The 15685-nt window shown below is 36.7% G+C and overlaps 1 protein-coding gene across 2 annotated transcripts in view; it reads left to right on the top strand.

Annotated features, from left to right (window-relative positions):
- Positions 1-15685, top strand: part of ITGA1 (integrin subunit alpha 1) — a 166319-nt gene that overhangs the window by 114133 nt on the left and 36501 nt on the right. For both annotated transcript variants that reach the window (XM_002921554.4, XM_034656939.1), the window contains exons 11-16: positions 466-610; positions 5748-5890; positions 9503-9646; positions 10878-11135; positions 13335-13465; positions 15072-15238. In XM_002921554.4, coding sequence (XP_002921600.2) covers positions 466-610; positions 5748-5890; positions 9503-9646; positions 10878-11135; positions 13335-13465; positions 15072-15238 — 988 coding nt within the window. The remainder of the gene's footprint in view (positions 1-465; positions 611-5747; positions 5891-9502; positions 9647-10877; positions 11136-13334; positions 13466-15071; positions 15239-15685) is intronic.

Here is a 15685-nt window from a genome sequence, read left to right as displayed (position 1 = left end):
GTTCACTACATTGTACTAATAATTGTGAATAAAACATTTTGAGGTCTGCCTTATGTAATTATACAACTGGCTAAATAAAATACTTAAAATAGTTGCTAATGATATGGAATGTATCTTTTTCTCAGTTTCAGTGTATTCAAAGATCTTACTAGAATTCCATGTTCAAGACCTAGGATTCTTGAATTAACAGAATTAAACAGAAGGGCAAGATTAGGCAATATATCATTTGTAGTTGATGAAAGAAAATGCATCAGAGTCCACACAAAGGAATATTGATATTTCAATGGACAATTGTACTGTATAACTTAGGGCAAGTTACTCACTCTGCCACGTTACTATCATGTTATTGTGAAAATTATATGAGTTAACATATTTAAAGCACTTTGACCATAACCTATCACATTGTTAATGCTGTGTTCTTACTATTTTGTTAAATATCATTTGTTTTCTCTATTTGGATATAAGGACTGGGTCATGCTTGGAGCAGTAGGAGCCTATGATTGGAATGGAACAGTCGTCATGCAGAAGGCTAATCAAATCATAATCCCCCAAAACACGACCTTTAACGTTGAGTCTACCAAAAAGAATGAACCTCTTGCTGCTTATTTAGGTAATGTTTGGATGTAATTGATAGAAAATTATTATGTTTTATTTTTTTTTATTTTTAACATTATTTGCTTATATTTATATAGGCTTTCTTATAACCATAGAAGACAGATCACTTCCAAGAGTTAGACACGTTATAGGACCCATGAAATTTCCAAAGCAGCCTTAGTTTCTGAGCAGGAGACAGAATAATAGAACATGGAGGTCACGCTCTCCCATAAGGGCTCTCTAGTGGAGGAATGATTTAGGCTGAAATGTGCACTTTCTGAGGTCTCCCTGTGTCTGGTATTCTCATTAACTTCAAGAAGAGCTTTGCACCTGGTGTACAGGAAATTACGATAAAAAAGAGAAACATTGATTCAGCTAATATCCTGAAGATCAGACTCCCATTTTCTCTAAAATATCCTATATCATTGATTTCTTCCTATGGGTCCTAATTTTGGAAAAGAAAAATGTTAATTTGTCTTGATATATAGCTTCTTCTTTAATACTCCCATCAAATCAGACAAATATTGAGATGTAATATCATCTTATTTTTCAAAGACTTGTCTGGAATGAGGAGGTATATGTCAGGTATCACCTTATTCTAGATCTGTGCCGAGCTGCCTAGGAGATACCAGGGAACTATTCTATCACTAAATGATCTCAGTAAACAATTAGAAGGGCCTAGGATGAAAAAATCCTCAGAGTATGGTTTCCCAACTCTTTACTCACTCAACAAATATTTGACCCGTACCTATTTTGCCCCAGGCATTGTTCTTGGTGCTGGGGGTGCAGTGGTAAAGAAAACAAATACCTTTCACTGTTTGTATTTTACAATGTTAACAAGCCTCTCTGGGATCTCTCTGTCCTGAAGGCAAGTCTTTTTCTCTCTCTATTCCAGTTTCTTTCTATTTTACAGGGAAGGTAGGAGGAAGTCTTTACTGGTAAGTCCATACATCTCCTTATTCAAGGACACATCTTAAAACTGTAGAGGCAACAGGACTTAAGAAAAATGAAAGGCCTGAGGGTTTAAGATAATTAAAAATATGGCAGTAAGCAGCAAATATAATGTGAGTGCTCAAACCTCTTAACACATGTTGAACTGCATTCGTGAAAGTCTAGTTTATTTCTCATAAAGGTACTATTGCATTCTGCCCTGGTCAGACATTACACGTTTCAAAAGAAAATGCCAAACTAGGATGTGCTGATCAAAGATTATCCAAAGGATACCGATCTGGAAACAATTCCTTTCTCTCCTTCCCCACCCCCTACAAAATTTGAAGGAACTGACGGTTAGGAAACAAAATGTACACTGCATACCTTTTAAACATTTGGAGGATTGTGCTATAACATAAAGAAGTTGGGCTCAAAATTATACACATTAAAAGAGATCTTAGAGAGCATATGGCAAAGATCCAACTTTCTAAATTAAGATATTAAGGAATAGAAAAATGATGTCACAGCTACCTATGACAGATCTGAACTAGAATCTAGGTCTCTTGATTCTTTTTTTTAATGATTTTTTATTATATTATAGGTCTTTTGATTCTTATTCCAGTGTTCATTTCAAAATTAAAGACATTTACAAAATTAAAGATATGACATGAAGTCCACAAAGACGTGTGTGACATCTTAAGAAGTTCACACATTTTGGGGCACCTGGGTGGCTCAGTTGGTTAAGTGTCTGACTCTTGGTTTCAGCTCAGGTCATGGTCTCAGGGTCCTGGGATTGAGCCCTGAGTCGGACTCCACACTCAGTGCGGAGTCTGCTTCAGATTCTCCTTCTCCCTCCCCTTCTTCCCCTTCCCACCTTGTGTGCACATGTGCACTCTCTCGAAGCCCACACATTTTAATAACACTACAGTTTTTTTGATATTCTGAGTTATTGTTATGTGATAAAATTCCTTAAAACCAAACAGTCTTAGGAATCCTTAATCTATTATTCCCCGAAAGCTTAGATTCAAGGTTGCTTAAAGCAAGCTTAGAGAATTCAAGACTTAGAGATATTACTGTGAGCAAGAAAAAAAATAAGAGAACCTTCATTTGTAACCACAGTATTTGTACCATATGATTCCTTTCTGCCCAGAAAAGGAAATTTGGGGGGTATGTAGTCCACAATGTAATTAGATGATTTTATATTTTAGAAATCATTTCATTAGCTTAATCACAAGTTGGCACATAAGATACTTTGCCAACATAAAGTTTAAGATATATAAGATTTCTTTAAAAAGAGAAAAGCACCCAGAAAGGGGACAAGGGGGAAAAAGTAGCTTTGTACCCCAAATATTATTCTAAATCTGAAATGGAGCTTTCAAAATGTCTGCTTGTGCGGGTTACAAATTAAGAAGCGTTTGAATGTGTTAGTCTGAAATCTGTGTGGATTGCAAGTTGTTAGGCTGTGGAAAATCTTATGGAGGTAACAAAGTGAGAGGTAGATGCTTTATTAAAAAAAAAAAATCGCATACTAATCAATAATGACCAGAAAGAAGTAGGAACAGAAACTGTTGAACCTCTCAGGGTAGTCACTTCCTCATCTTTCCACAACCCAGAAACTGCCTTAGGCCAATATGCACTTAGCAAGTGGTTTTGGTGGTGAGAATACAGCTGAAATCTCATTCCCTGCCTCCTCTACCCACCGTCCGCCCCTTTCTAATCATGCCAGACAAATTCAAGAGAAAAAGTAAAGATGTGAGGCAAATGCATGAAATCAAAGCGGAACATACCTGTTTCCCATTACCTCACCAGATCCTAGCACTTTTCCCAAGGAGTGAATTATGAGAGCTGACAAGATCTATTTCTTTATAAATCCATGCAGCAGGCTATGCTATGAATTTTCCTTTCTCTTCAATTTTGTACTTTTTTTTTCTCTTCAGAAAGGAAATAAAACTTAGATGTTTATAATTATTTTCATTTCAAGAAAATTAGACTTTACATGGCCTTCTTTCTTTCTCCCTCCTTATTATCTTTAGACACCCGAGCTTCAACCAGTAACTGCCTAACCAGTAGGTACTGTCTTTGTGAAGACTTCAGTTAATGTCACTATCAAGTGCAAATTATCAAAATTAATTAACCAAATAATCACACAACCCCAAGCTCAAACATAATTTTTAACTTTTTTTAAAAGTTCTTTCATCAGTTGGCATTCATAGCTCTGTAAGTTAAGAAAAAAAAAAACAAAGTGTACTAACACTCTTAAGCCAATCCCTTCTTAGTATTTCTTAGTAGAGTGACATGAAATAAAACAGCCCTTGTTTTGCACATTCTTCTTTTTTATTTTATTTATGTATAAACATGACCTTAAAGTTTTTATTTTTTAAGCAATATTGTGGTTAGTAACATAAGTACTTGTTTAGTAACATTACTTGTTTGAAAAAGAGGTTTACAATTTATTATGTATAATTTTTTAGAAGCTCAAAGAAAGATGAAGAAATAAGGATGTGAGAAAAATATTCATGAAGGAAAAATGCCTGAGGAATTGTGTTTCTTTAGCACTTGTGAGATTAAACATGTTTTAGTACAAAAAAACCTCTGTTCTTTTACAAAAGTGTTGTAAGAAAGTGAAACTATTACCTTACAGTAAAACACTCGGAAAATAAATTTTCCATATAATCTTTTTCTTAGTAAGAAATACTATTCTGTCCCATTTGGAAAAATAATCTGCCCTCTGCTCCTCCACTGATGGGCAGATCTGGTTATTAGAACATTTCTTCTTTCTGTAGAATTGAAATGTGCACATGATAATTTTTATTCATTGATTTAGCTCTGTTCTCTATAGACACAAAGAATAAATTTAATTCTTCACTCAAAAATTAATAATAACCTGCCTCAAAGACACACAAAAAATGAAAGCCCTTTTTAAAAGCACTTTTTAAATTTAAATTCCAGTTAGTTAACATACAGTGTAATATTAGTTTCAGGTGTACCATATTGATTCAACAATTTCATACAACTCCCAGTGCTTATCACAAGTACCCATCCCCTCACCCACCTCCTTTTAATCAAACAAATGCAAATTAAAATCACAGCAAAGTATTAGTGTTAGGTTATGTTTAACATGTAATTAGAAAATTCACAAATTTAAATAATAGTAATGATACCCAATTTGGGGAGAGTTTGATAAAACTACTCACTGCTTTGGCTGTTCATGGAATAAATTAGTACAAATGTTCTGGAAACAATTTGTGAGACACTGAAAGAATTGAAAATTTGATCCAGTAATCTATTCCTCGAAATTTATCACCAAAAAATCCAAAAAAAAAATTAAATGTTCAAGGATGTCTTTGCAGCCTTAAGTATAATATCAAAAAATTAAAAACCACCTAAAAATTCTACCATTCTAGTAGGAATAGTACTATGGTAGAAACATAATCCCTTTATGCCTTGACTCAGAGAAATAAACATCAGCTACTTAAAATTACTACTTAAAACTCTATAGCAGCAGGGACACCTGGGTGGCTCAGTCAGTTGAGCATCTGACTCTTGATTTCAGCTCCAGTCATGATCTCAGGGTTCCGAGATCAAGCCCTGCATGGGGCTCCGCAGTGGCTGTGGAGCCTGCTTAAGATTCTCTCCCTCTGCTCCTCTCTCTGCTCCTCCCCCTACCTCCCACGCGCAGACACACCGTCTCTCTCTAAAAAACAAATAAATAAAAATAAATAAAAATCTACAGCAGCAACACAGAAAAGGCTTACATTTCCTATGATTCCAACTGTATAAAATTATTAATTTTATAAAATAAATAAATAATAAGCAAAACAATAGAATAAAATTAATAATTATTACAATTATTAGATTTTATAAAATATGCCCAAATGAAGTACAACTAATTTATTACAAAGTGGTGAATTGGGATTATGGGGGATTTTTTGTGTTTTTTTTTTCTTCTGTCATCATTGTTATATCATTTGTGTCTTTAAACAATGAAAAACCGAGGTGGTGGAGTGGACAAAGCAGTCACAGTTGATAACCAGAGAGCATGCTAAAAGCTTCCACAGAGACAAACTTCCCTGCATTAAAAAATAATTATTTTCAAAAAAGAAATCTATATAAACATATTAAAAATGATTCTTCCAACCATTTAAAATGGATCTCAATTTATTCTTTGCAGACTTTAAGGGGTCAGAGGATATATCTGACATCTGGCGTTTCTCTCTTGTTAGGTTACACAGTGAACTCCGCCACTGTTTCCGGGGATGTGCTGTACATTGCTGGACAGCCACGGTACAATCATATGGGTCAGGTTGTCATCTACAGGATGGAAGATGGAGACATCAAGATTCTCCAGACACTCAGTGGGGAACAGGTAATTGAAAATTATTGTTTTAATTTAATCCATGTATACTCTATGTAAATTCAAATTAACCATCAATTGTCCTAAACTTTAAAAAGAAAAAGTACTGGGGCACCTGGGTGGCTCAGGTCTGCCTTCGGCTCAGGTCATGATCCCAGCATCCTGGGATCCAGCCCCACTTCAGGCTTCCTGCTCAGCAGGGAGCCTGCTTCTCCCTCTCCCTCTGCCATTCCCCCTACTTTTGCTCTTCGCTCTCTGTCAAATGAATAAATAAAATCTTTAAAAAATAATAATAATAAAATGAAAAAGTACTCTCAGAGTCAACATCAACCTTGAACAGGGCTCCGTGTTAGTTTCCTTGCAGAGATGTAAAATGCCTACATCTTTAGCCTCAGGACTATTTCAGTTGCGTGGCAATGGAGGTAAGATGGTTAGATGATGATAAAGATACAGATGTACGAATACATACATATAACAAAAAGATCTGAAACATTAAGAAGCATGAAAATGCCAATGGCACAGACAGTAAATGCAGAGGACGGAAAGGTTGTTTTAAGCTAGAATTGGTGCCAAAAGTCTTAATATGAGATAAGATTTGTGCTAGTCTAGAAGGAAAGATAGACTGTAGATAGGTAGAGAGAGCAGAAGAGCCAGTTAAAAAGATAATGTGGACCCCAATTGTATGAGGTTTTGAAGGGCAAATGAAAGAATTTGGATTTTCTCCTGGAGGTAATGGGAAGTTATAACGTGTAAAATCACAAAATTCTCATTAGATGATATTGAATACAAAAAATAGTTTAGAAATTATACATGCAACATGCAAACATAAATATATGTAAATATTTTTAACTGAAACATCTATGCTGTTGGTTAGTTAGTATGCATTGCAATCATTTGGGCTTCACTAAATATCCCAGCTCACCAGATTGCTTTTATACCCTCCTCCCATCACCAACTACTCCACAAGGCGGGGCAGCATCAGCCTTCCTCCCCTGCAGGTGTACTCACCGCTGCCCAGCGCAGCAGAACAGCTTAGGTGAGAGGAGACAGACACGTCAGGGAAGGGCAGATTTGCCCTCTTGAATGCCCCACAGGAGCCAATATCTTTTATAATGACATAGACATAACTTCCAGGGCTCCTGCAAAGGGCCTGCGGTTGTCAGAGTCATCCTGGGAAGCCCAAACTATGTTACTCCATCAGGTATTCATAGATCCCCACAGCCTAAATGCAATGTCCCAACCAGAGATTATTTGTACCACTCTCAATATTGCTTAGTAATATAATGGAACTCCTTTCCCCCACAGATGTCCAGGGGAACAAAGAGTGAACCAAAAGTAAAAGTCTCTTTAGATTCTCATTTATATAAAATAATAATACCTGGTGAAAGGGTTTTATTAGCCTTTGGCCCACATTTGTAATCAGAAAATGCATCAACAATCTAAAAAAGGCTAAGGTGAGGAGAGCCTAAAATGATGTGTCACCAATAAAAATGGAAAAGGAAGAAGTGTAGTAGACATAAATAAGGAGGAACTGACAGGATTGTAAAACGAAGCATTTTGTATGACATCTTAGTCTGTTATCACTCTACTAATTGTCTGCAAGACAGGAAGTAAAAATTTTGTGGAAAATTGCTCATGAAAGTTACAAATGATTTAAATTATGAATGATTTAAGTTTCAAGCCTGGAACCTGAGACAAAGGTGGCACCATTATTAGAAGGTCAGCAACTCAAGCAGTATAGATACTTCTTTTATTTTTTTTTATAATTTTTATTACGTTATGTTAGTCACCATACAGTACATCCCCAGTTTTTGATGTAAAGTTCCATGATTCATTATTTGCGTATAACACCCAGTGCACCATGCAATATGTGTCCTCCTTAATACCTATCACCAGCCTATCCCAATCCCCCACCCCCTCCCCTCTGAAGCCCTCAGTTTGTTACTTCTTTTAAATGGTATTTGGTTTTACACATCTCCTGTAACAGTGAGCACAAATTCAAATGGTTGTGGGTGTCAGGAAGGTAAAGTAAATAAATAAAGCTACTGCACAGAAGACAGCAGGAAGTGGTGGGAACCATGGACCGGACAGCGCATGAGCCATCTAAACATTCAGCTCCCACTCAGCTCCAGATGGCTATTGTCATGGGGGAATCATGGCCCAAGGTTGCTAGATCTTACAGCATTTTATTTATGTTTGTAATTAACTCAACTTAAAAAAAATACCTTTTAAACTCTTCATAACCTATGGGGAAAGGACATTCGAAAGCCAATGTCTAGCAGTTGTCTGAGTGTCTAGCAATGTCTAGGATGCAGAACTGGAGCCTTGAGAGGAGGATAGAGTGAAATTTGCAATTTTCAGTAATAGAAATATTTGGAAGGATTGGTCATTAGGAGAAGAGAATGGCGGGAAGGTGCAGGTCTTGGCTTAGGGGAGGCCAAAATCTAGGGCATGGGAAGAGGAAAAGGAACCAACAAAAATGAAAACAAAGGGGGGCCGTGATATCGTGGCAGAATCAAGAGAGCAAAATTAAAATCATGGAAACCAAGACAGGAAGTTTCAATGAAACGATTATCAAGAGCATCAAATATTAAACACAGGTCAATATTTGGGAGGGTTCTTGCATTTAGATAATGAAGTGTGAGTCTCCTGCATTTCCTTAAAATACATCTATATCTTTAAAAGAAAAAACATTGCTGCAAGGGGATGGTCCCCTGCAATCCTTTTATATTTTTCTATCTTCCGCCAAGTACTAGAACAAGACTTAGCCATTTAGTTGAGTAAACAATCTTCTTTTTTTTTAATATTTTATTTATTTATTTGAGAGAGAGAGAGAGCAAGACAGAGCATGAGTGGGGGAATGGGAGAGGGAGAAAGAGCACAAGCAGGGGTAGCAGCAGAGGGAGAGAGAGAAGCAGGCTCCCTGCTGAGCAGGGAGCCCAACGTGGGGTTCAGTCCCAGGACCCTGAGATCATGACTTGAGCTGAAGGCAGATGCTTAATGGACTGAGCCACCCAGGCGTCCCAATCTTCTTCTTTTAAATTTAAATTTAATCAGCCAATTTACAGCACATCATTAGTTTCAGATGTACTGTTCAATAATTTATCAGGTGCATAGTAAACCATCTTCTAAGTCTACAAGGTGAAATTCCCTGCGCCAGGATTCCAAGACAAATCAGTTCTTCATACAGTATTTTATTTCATATTTTTATTCTACTGTGTATAAACATATATTGAAGCCATCCCAGGATGCCTTTTATTGTTTAATCTCATTTTATTTCCTTACAAAAAATCATGGTGGCATTACTTATCTTTTCTGCTTTCTGGAGAAGGAAGAGACATTAGGATGAAATCTAAAGGAAGCCATTTCTCTCACGCTCAGGCTGAAGAATCTATAACAGCCACTCATCCTCAAGGATAGGTCTGACTATTTACTAGCTCCCCCAACAAGAACCAATAAAGAGCTCTCAGGTAGAATCCATTTCTATATTTTATTTCTATTTCTGTATCTATCTGAATCTCAAATACTCTTCTCGATTAGGATGAGTAAAAGAAATGCAGGCTTTTAGCTCTCTTGAGAATTTCTGATGTTCATCAGACTATTTTGTTTTGTTTTGTACCCTAGATTGGTTCCTACTTTGGCAGTGTTTTAACCACAATTGACATTGATAAAGATTCTAATACCGACATTCTTCTGGTTGGGGCTCCCATGTACATGGGAACAGAGAAAGAGGAACAAGGGAAGGTGTATGTGTATGCTCTGAACCAGGTAATGGTACCTCTGAGTTTGGTAGAATTTCAGGAATATCTCTTCCTTTCTTTCAATTTCAAATAAGTAATGCAGTTCCAATTTTGTACTCACTTTTGAAAAAGGAGCAAAGAATCCTTCAGGGCCTCTTTACCCCCACCAGCTCCTCAGTTTCTAAATGAACATTTTAGAATTCCTGTCAAAGTAGTTCCAACCATTAGATGTTTTCTGCTTGGAAATGTGAACTATTCTTTTTTATCTGAAAATATAGAATAAAGACAAATATAAATCTCATTAAGCTGCTAAATAAACTCCCAGGGCATCCATTCATGGCTCTGGCCTGGAGGTGTTCAGAACATTTGCAGTTAAAACTGCATTAGCTGTCAAAACAGTTAAAGCTGGGGAAGCAGAAGGACTGTGGAGTAGAGAATTTTAAGGCGGTGACACCACACAGTTTTAGCAAACTACTATGGTCTTTGGAATATTTCATTGGGCTGGGGTGAGGTTTTGTTTGCCACTCCTGACTTCAGACATCATTTGTTAGGTGAAATAATTCTTGATTTCTTCATTAGAAGAGTTTTTGTTCTGTTTCGTTTTGTTTTGCTGTTTACAACAAAGTCAGTATTGATCTATTTAGGTTTTTAAATTCTTAAGAGTCTCTCCAATTAATTTTTAAATTCATAAATTGTATATCTTTCTTCCTATCATTTTGTTTGCTTCCGCCCATCAATTTTTTTTTGGTCCCTTTTTTCCTAGAACATGTGTTCCTGTCCATCATTACTAGTACTTTCTGTTCTTTACTGAGTGTTTGGGGGGTTTTTTGCTCTAGAAAGCTTTGGGAAAAGTTTGCTTTTTGAACAGAGTAATTTCCTCTTTGCCCTATAGAGGAGACTATGTAGAGACTTTTCGAAGAAGCAAATTTGATGAAGGAAGGATGAAGGCCTGAACTGAGGATTTAAAAATTCAGCTCTTTGGCTTTAAAAACATTCTGTGAGTTAAATACTCACTCGGTTGCATTAAAAAAAGGAATCATTAAAATCCTCAATGTGCCTTCTTCCCCACACTTCTACAGTCTGTTCTTTAAAATCTTTAGCTGTGCTCTCAGATAAGCACCCTTTTTAAGAAATTTTACAAACTTTACTGTTGATGTACAAATGGTTTTTAACAGCGTTGATTTAGCACATACTTAAAATTTTCACTGTGCTGTAGTAATGATAGAAATCCATAAGTATCCTGTTTATCTTTCTTCCAGACAAGGTTTGAATACCAAATGAGCCTGGAGCCCATTAAGCAGACTTGCTGCTCATCTCTGAAGCACAATTCATGCACAAAAGAAAACAAAAATGAGCCATGTGGGGCTCGTTTTGGAACAGCTATCGCTGCTGTGAGAGACCTCAATCTTGATGGATTTGATGACATTGTGATAGGAGCTCCCCTGGAAGATGATCATGGGGGAGCCGTGTACATTTATCATGGGAGTGGCAAGACTATCAGGAAAGAGTATGCACAAGTAAGAAGTTAAACCTACACATTCCCACCCTTAAACGATAAGTGGGTTCAACACTAGGCTTGCTTCTTGTCTTGCTTCTTGAGTTATTTGGGTTTTTTTCTTCTGACTCTATTGGGAAACTAGATTTAATTCTCTTTTAAGTTTTCTCTACAGAAGCATTATTTTGTATTTTATCTTTTTATCTAGTTTGGTGTTTTTTGTTTTTTTTTTTCCTGTTGTTATTTGCCACATCTCCATGATCTGAGCTTTCCGGAATAGTAAAACACAAACCAAAAAAAATGGATACTTTTTAACAGTGTGTTTTAACAATTGCAATGTGCCTGATCCTAAACAGAGGATACCACTTTCTGAATAAGAGAACAATAATGATATGATTTAGCCAATAAAGAAGATGAGATTATTGCTTTTATATTCAGTATCCATGTTGTTAAAATGAAATTGCATTACATTTATATTTTTGAATTAAATTGGAATATTTTTGTCAAATGAATTTGGGTTCCTGAAGGTTTATATTTTCCTCACAAGTAATCCGTCTTGGAAAAAAATCTTAATAACTAAGCTTAACCTGCAGGGGATTTCTCTTGTTCTTGTTTTAAATTTATTGCCAGTTAACAGTTCTAATCCATAAATGTAATTTTTCCTACATAAGAAAAATATCAATTTGCAGAAGTATTTAATGCACTATAAAAGTAGGAGAGTTTAAAGGAATTCTTCTAATGTAATTATCTGTTTTTAAGTAATCATAAGTAGTTAGGCATTGAACTACTTATATAACCTGAAAAGAAAATCAGAACACCAATTAGTTCTTTTTATAGTTGACTGTTCTTTTTGTACTATAGTCAACAGAATTCTCAAAATCCATTCATGTGAAGTTGTGGTTAATTTTCCATAAAGTCATAATGACGTTAGTGAAACAATAAAGTAAAGGGCACATTTCAGTAACAACACTTCCATCCACTTAGTAAATTATTTGTTTCCAAATAATTCAAAGTCTTCATGGTATTACTTAACTGGAAATAGGCAATATTAACCATGGGAGCATGACAGAATGAAGAACTGCAGAAAGGCATTTCTTTCTTGTGTTCTACCACTTTATTCCTTCACTATTAATCCTGAAAATTTAGTGAAATGGCATTTGCAGTAGAAAAAAAAAAGAGGATATTTAAATCATTAATAGGATAGATTGTCATAAATTTATTTTTGTAAAATGGTGGTAACTCAAGATGCAGCTTTAAATAACAACAAAGAAGAATTTAGAGCTGAGTTTGCTTAATTATTGCCAAAACGCTTTCCCAAGGACAGGTGAGGGATGTGCTCGCTTGTTTCCATGATAACCTGAGGTGCTGCTTGTGTATGCAGTAATCCAGAATCAAACTGAATGAACTCCTCCAGAACCAATGAGGCAGATGTCTCTGGTTGTTGCTGAAAAAGTAAGGAAATACTTCCCAATGAGCCACAAACATTTCAGCATGAAAAATGTTTCCATTTGGTTTGCCTTCTTTGGCTTCTTAATTTATGGTTTTCAAGGAGACCTCAAATTTAGGGAGGGTCTGTCAGTCCTATCTCCTTGCCATCAGGTTCTATTAAAATATTATCATCTTGAACCAAAGTTAAGTCAGGAAGTACGAATATTGAACACATTAGGTGCACAAATTAGTCATCGAGAATTCCACATTCATTTGTAGCTATAGAGTTTACAGTGCCCTTGACTTTAAGCAAAGAAGATCATAAACAGGAAAATGTATTTGATGGAATGTGCTATTTATATCCACCCTCCAAATTCAGTGAACCCCAAACTGCCCCTAGGACAAACTTCTACTCCCTCTCTTGCTTGTATGATGCGTTTAAAAGGTTCCAGTATCTTTAAATATCTCTGTGTTATGGGATTGAGTGGGAACTAGAAAGGAGAGCCAATTACTCACAATGTTTTCCTTGAGCATTAGACAAGATGACGTTATAAAATTTTTTCCCTCTCTGGTGTCAGTAACCCTGGATTATTTTGTCTGTACTATAAAAAGAATAACGTTTGGTAACATCTGAGTAATTCAACTTGTCTCCACATGAGGGGTTTCTTAGGCACTTTTCCAAAAGATCTTTAATTTTCATTTTTTGTTAACCAAACCAAGTTCTCAGATTTATTTAAAACTGTTTTTGAAGAGACACTTCTGGCATAAAAACTCTCTGTTGGGACTTTCACAGCGTATTCCATCAGGTGGAGACGGCAAGACACTAAAATTTTTTGGCCAGTCTATCCATGGAGAAATGGATTTAAATGGTGACGGTCTGACTGATGTGACTATTGGGGGCCTTGGTGGTGCTGCCCTCTTCTGGTATGTATTTTAATAACATCCAATTCATCTGATGATATTTCACAAATAGTTCCAGAGCTCAGAGTATAATTGAAGTTTCCATAAGTATCCTGTTTATCTTTCCATAAAGTGGTAGAATTACAAGTGATTTCTGTTTTCTTTGTTTCTTTTTTTTATGTTTCCATGTTTTCTATGGGTAATATGTTTTAAAAGAAAAATATAGTTTTTTTAATGCAAAAGCAAATCAAAGACCTATGTATTCACAAGATACCTAGCTATAGTACTTGTACTTGTCTGTGCAAGTATTATAGTGCACAAAAGTTGTCCATGGGCCTGTGGACTCTTTCCAGATTGGGAACAAACTCAAAGATTCCCAAAATATGGTTTTGGTTCTGAGGCTGCACCTGAGCACTTGGTTCCATCTTCTTTCCATCACAGGCAAAACAGATTTTTGGCTTATGAACTGTAAGGAATGAAAAATAATTTTCCCTCTAGCCTCCTGAGTTCTTGGCTGATACCCCTGTAATACAAGACAGATTAACAAGGAAACAACAAGCAGAAGTTTATTAACATGTATGCCCTATATATACATGGGAGATACCCAGAGAAAAATGAGTAATTCTTTGAGGTGGCTTAGAATTCAGACTTACATACTATCTTAATAGAGAAAAGGAAGAAGGTATGCAGGCCTCCATGAGGAAGATAATTGGGCCTAGGAAAGACCAGATGGGTGATATGATAGTTTGTGACAAAGCTCATCTCGTGTCCTGTCTCCTTTCCTGTGATAAGAATCAATCCTTCCTGGTCGATGAACTCCAGTTAAGCTCCTTTTGGAGTGTCTGTCTTTAGGTACGAGGAAAGTTCACAGAAGCCTCTTTTCCTGCATTTGCTGTTTTTCAAGTGCCTACAGCTCAAAATAATACTAAAGTGGTATGAGTGACATGGCCTGAACTCCTGTAGTCACATTTTGAAGGGGCATATTCTGCTACCATTCAGAACCAAAGCCTAAGAGAGTTCCAGAACAACCTGGGTGTCCTCAGAATACCAGATACCATTACCTCTGTATCAAAAATTCACCATAGAGGGGCACCTGGGTGGCTCCATAGGTTAAACACCCGACTTTTAGTTTCGGCTCAGGTCATGGTCTCAGGATCCTCAGGATAATGCTCAGGGCAGAGTCAGCTTGAGGTCCTCCCTCTTTCCCTGCCATGCTCGCTCTCTCTCAAATAAATAAGTAGGGCACTTGGGTGGCTCAGTTGGTCAAGCATCTGCCCTTGGCTCAGGTCATGATCCCAGGGTGCTGGGATGGAGCCCCACTTGGGGCACCCTGCTCAGTGGGGAGTCTGCTTGTCCCTGTCCCTCCGCCTCTCCCCTCTGCTCATGTGTGTGCTCTCTCACGCGCACTCTCTCTCTCTCTCTCAAAGAAATAAAATCTTTAAAAATAATAAAAAATGAAATTAATTAAATAAATAAATATTTTTTAAAAATCACCAAAGAAATGGAATCCTGAGATCCCAACTATATACAAAGAAGACTCCTGATCAGTGCATTCAAACTGCACTTCCATAATGATGGCATTTATTAAATGTGAAAATGTGTGAATAATCATCATTGTTCATGTTTATAGGTCCCGAGATGTGGCTGTGGTTAAAGTGACCATGAATTTTGAACCCAATAAAGTGAATATCCAAAAGAAAAACTGCCGTGTGGAAGGAAAGGAAACAGTATGCATAAATGCTACACTGTGTTTTGCTGTGAAATTAAAGTCCAAAGAAGACACAATTTTTGTTGCTGGTAAATATCATATGTATGCCAAGTACTTTGGGGCAGGAAGACAATACATTTGCTCCACATGATGAAATCCAGTAAGATATTGTTATTTTCCCCCACGATAGGGATCTGCATGCATATCACATTTGCCCCTGTGAACCTGTTGAACCTTGATAAAAAATCTGCTGAGGAAAGAATATGTTATGGAGCCCAGTAAATTCTGGGGCAGAAACTATATGCTTATATGCAATGGTCACAACAGTCCAAAGTTCCCCTCTGGCTCTCCCATTTACCGCAAACAACCAGGTGCTAAAAACAATAACAATAATACCAATTCAGAAGTAGACTTTGGAAAATGGGCTCCACAGGAGCCCAGTTTTCCTTCCTGTGGGTTTTCACAAACCGTCTCTTCCTTCTCATGCCCTCTCTGTGGTAAGACCGGTATTGCAAAGGACTTGAGTGCTTTGCCAC

Source organism: Ailuropoda melanoleuca, chromosome 3, assembly GCF_002007445.2.
Source record: "Ailuropoda melanoleuca isolate Jingjing chromosome 3, ASM200744v2, whole genome shotgun sequence".
Taxonomy (NCBI): domain Eukaryota; kingdom Metazoa; phylum Chordata; class Mammalia; order Carnivora; family Ursidae; genus Ailuropoda; species Ailuropoda melanoleuca.
This window is presented reverse-complemented; position numbering and strand designations above follow the sequence as displayed.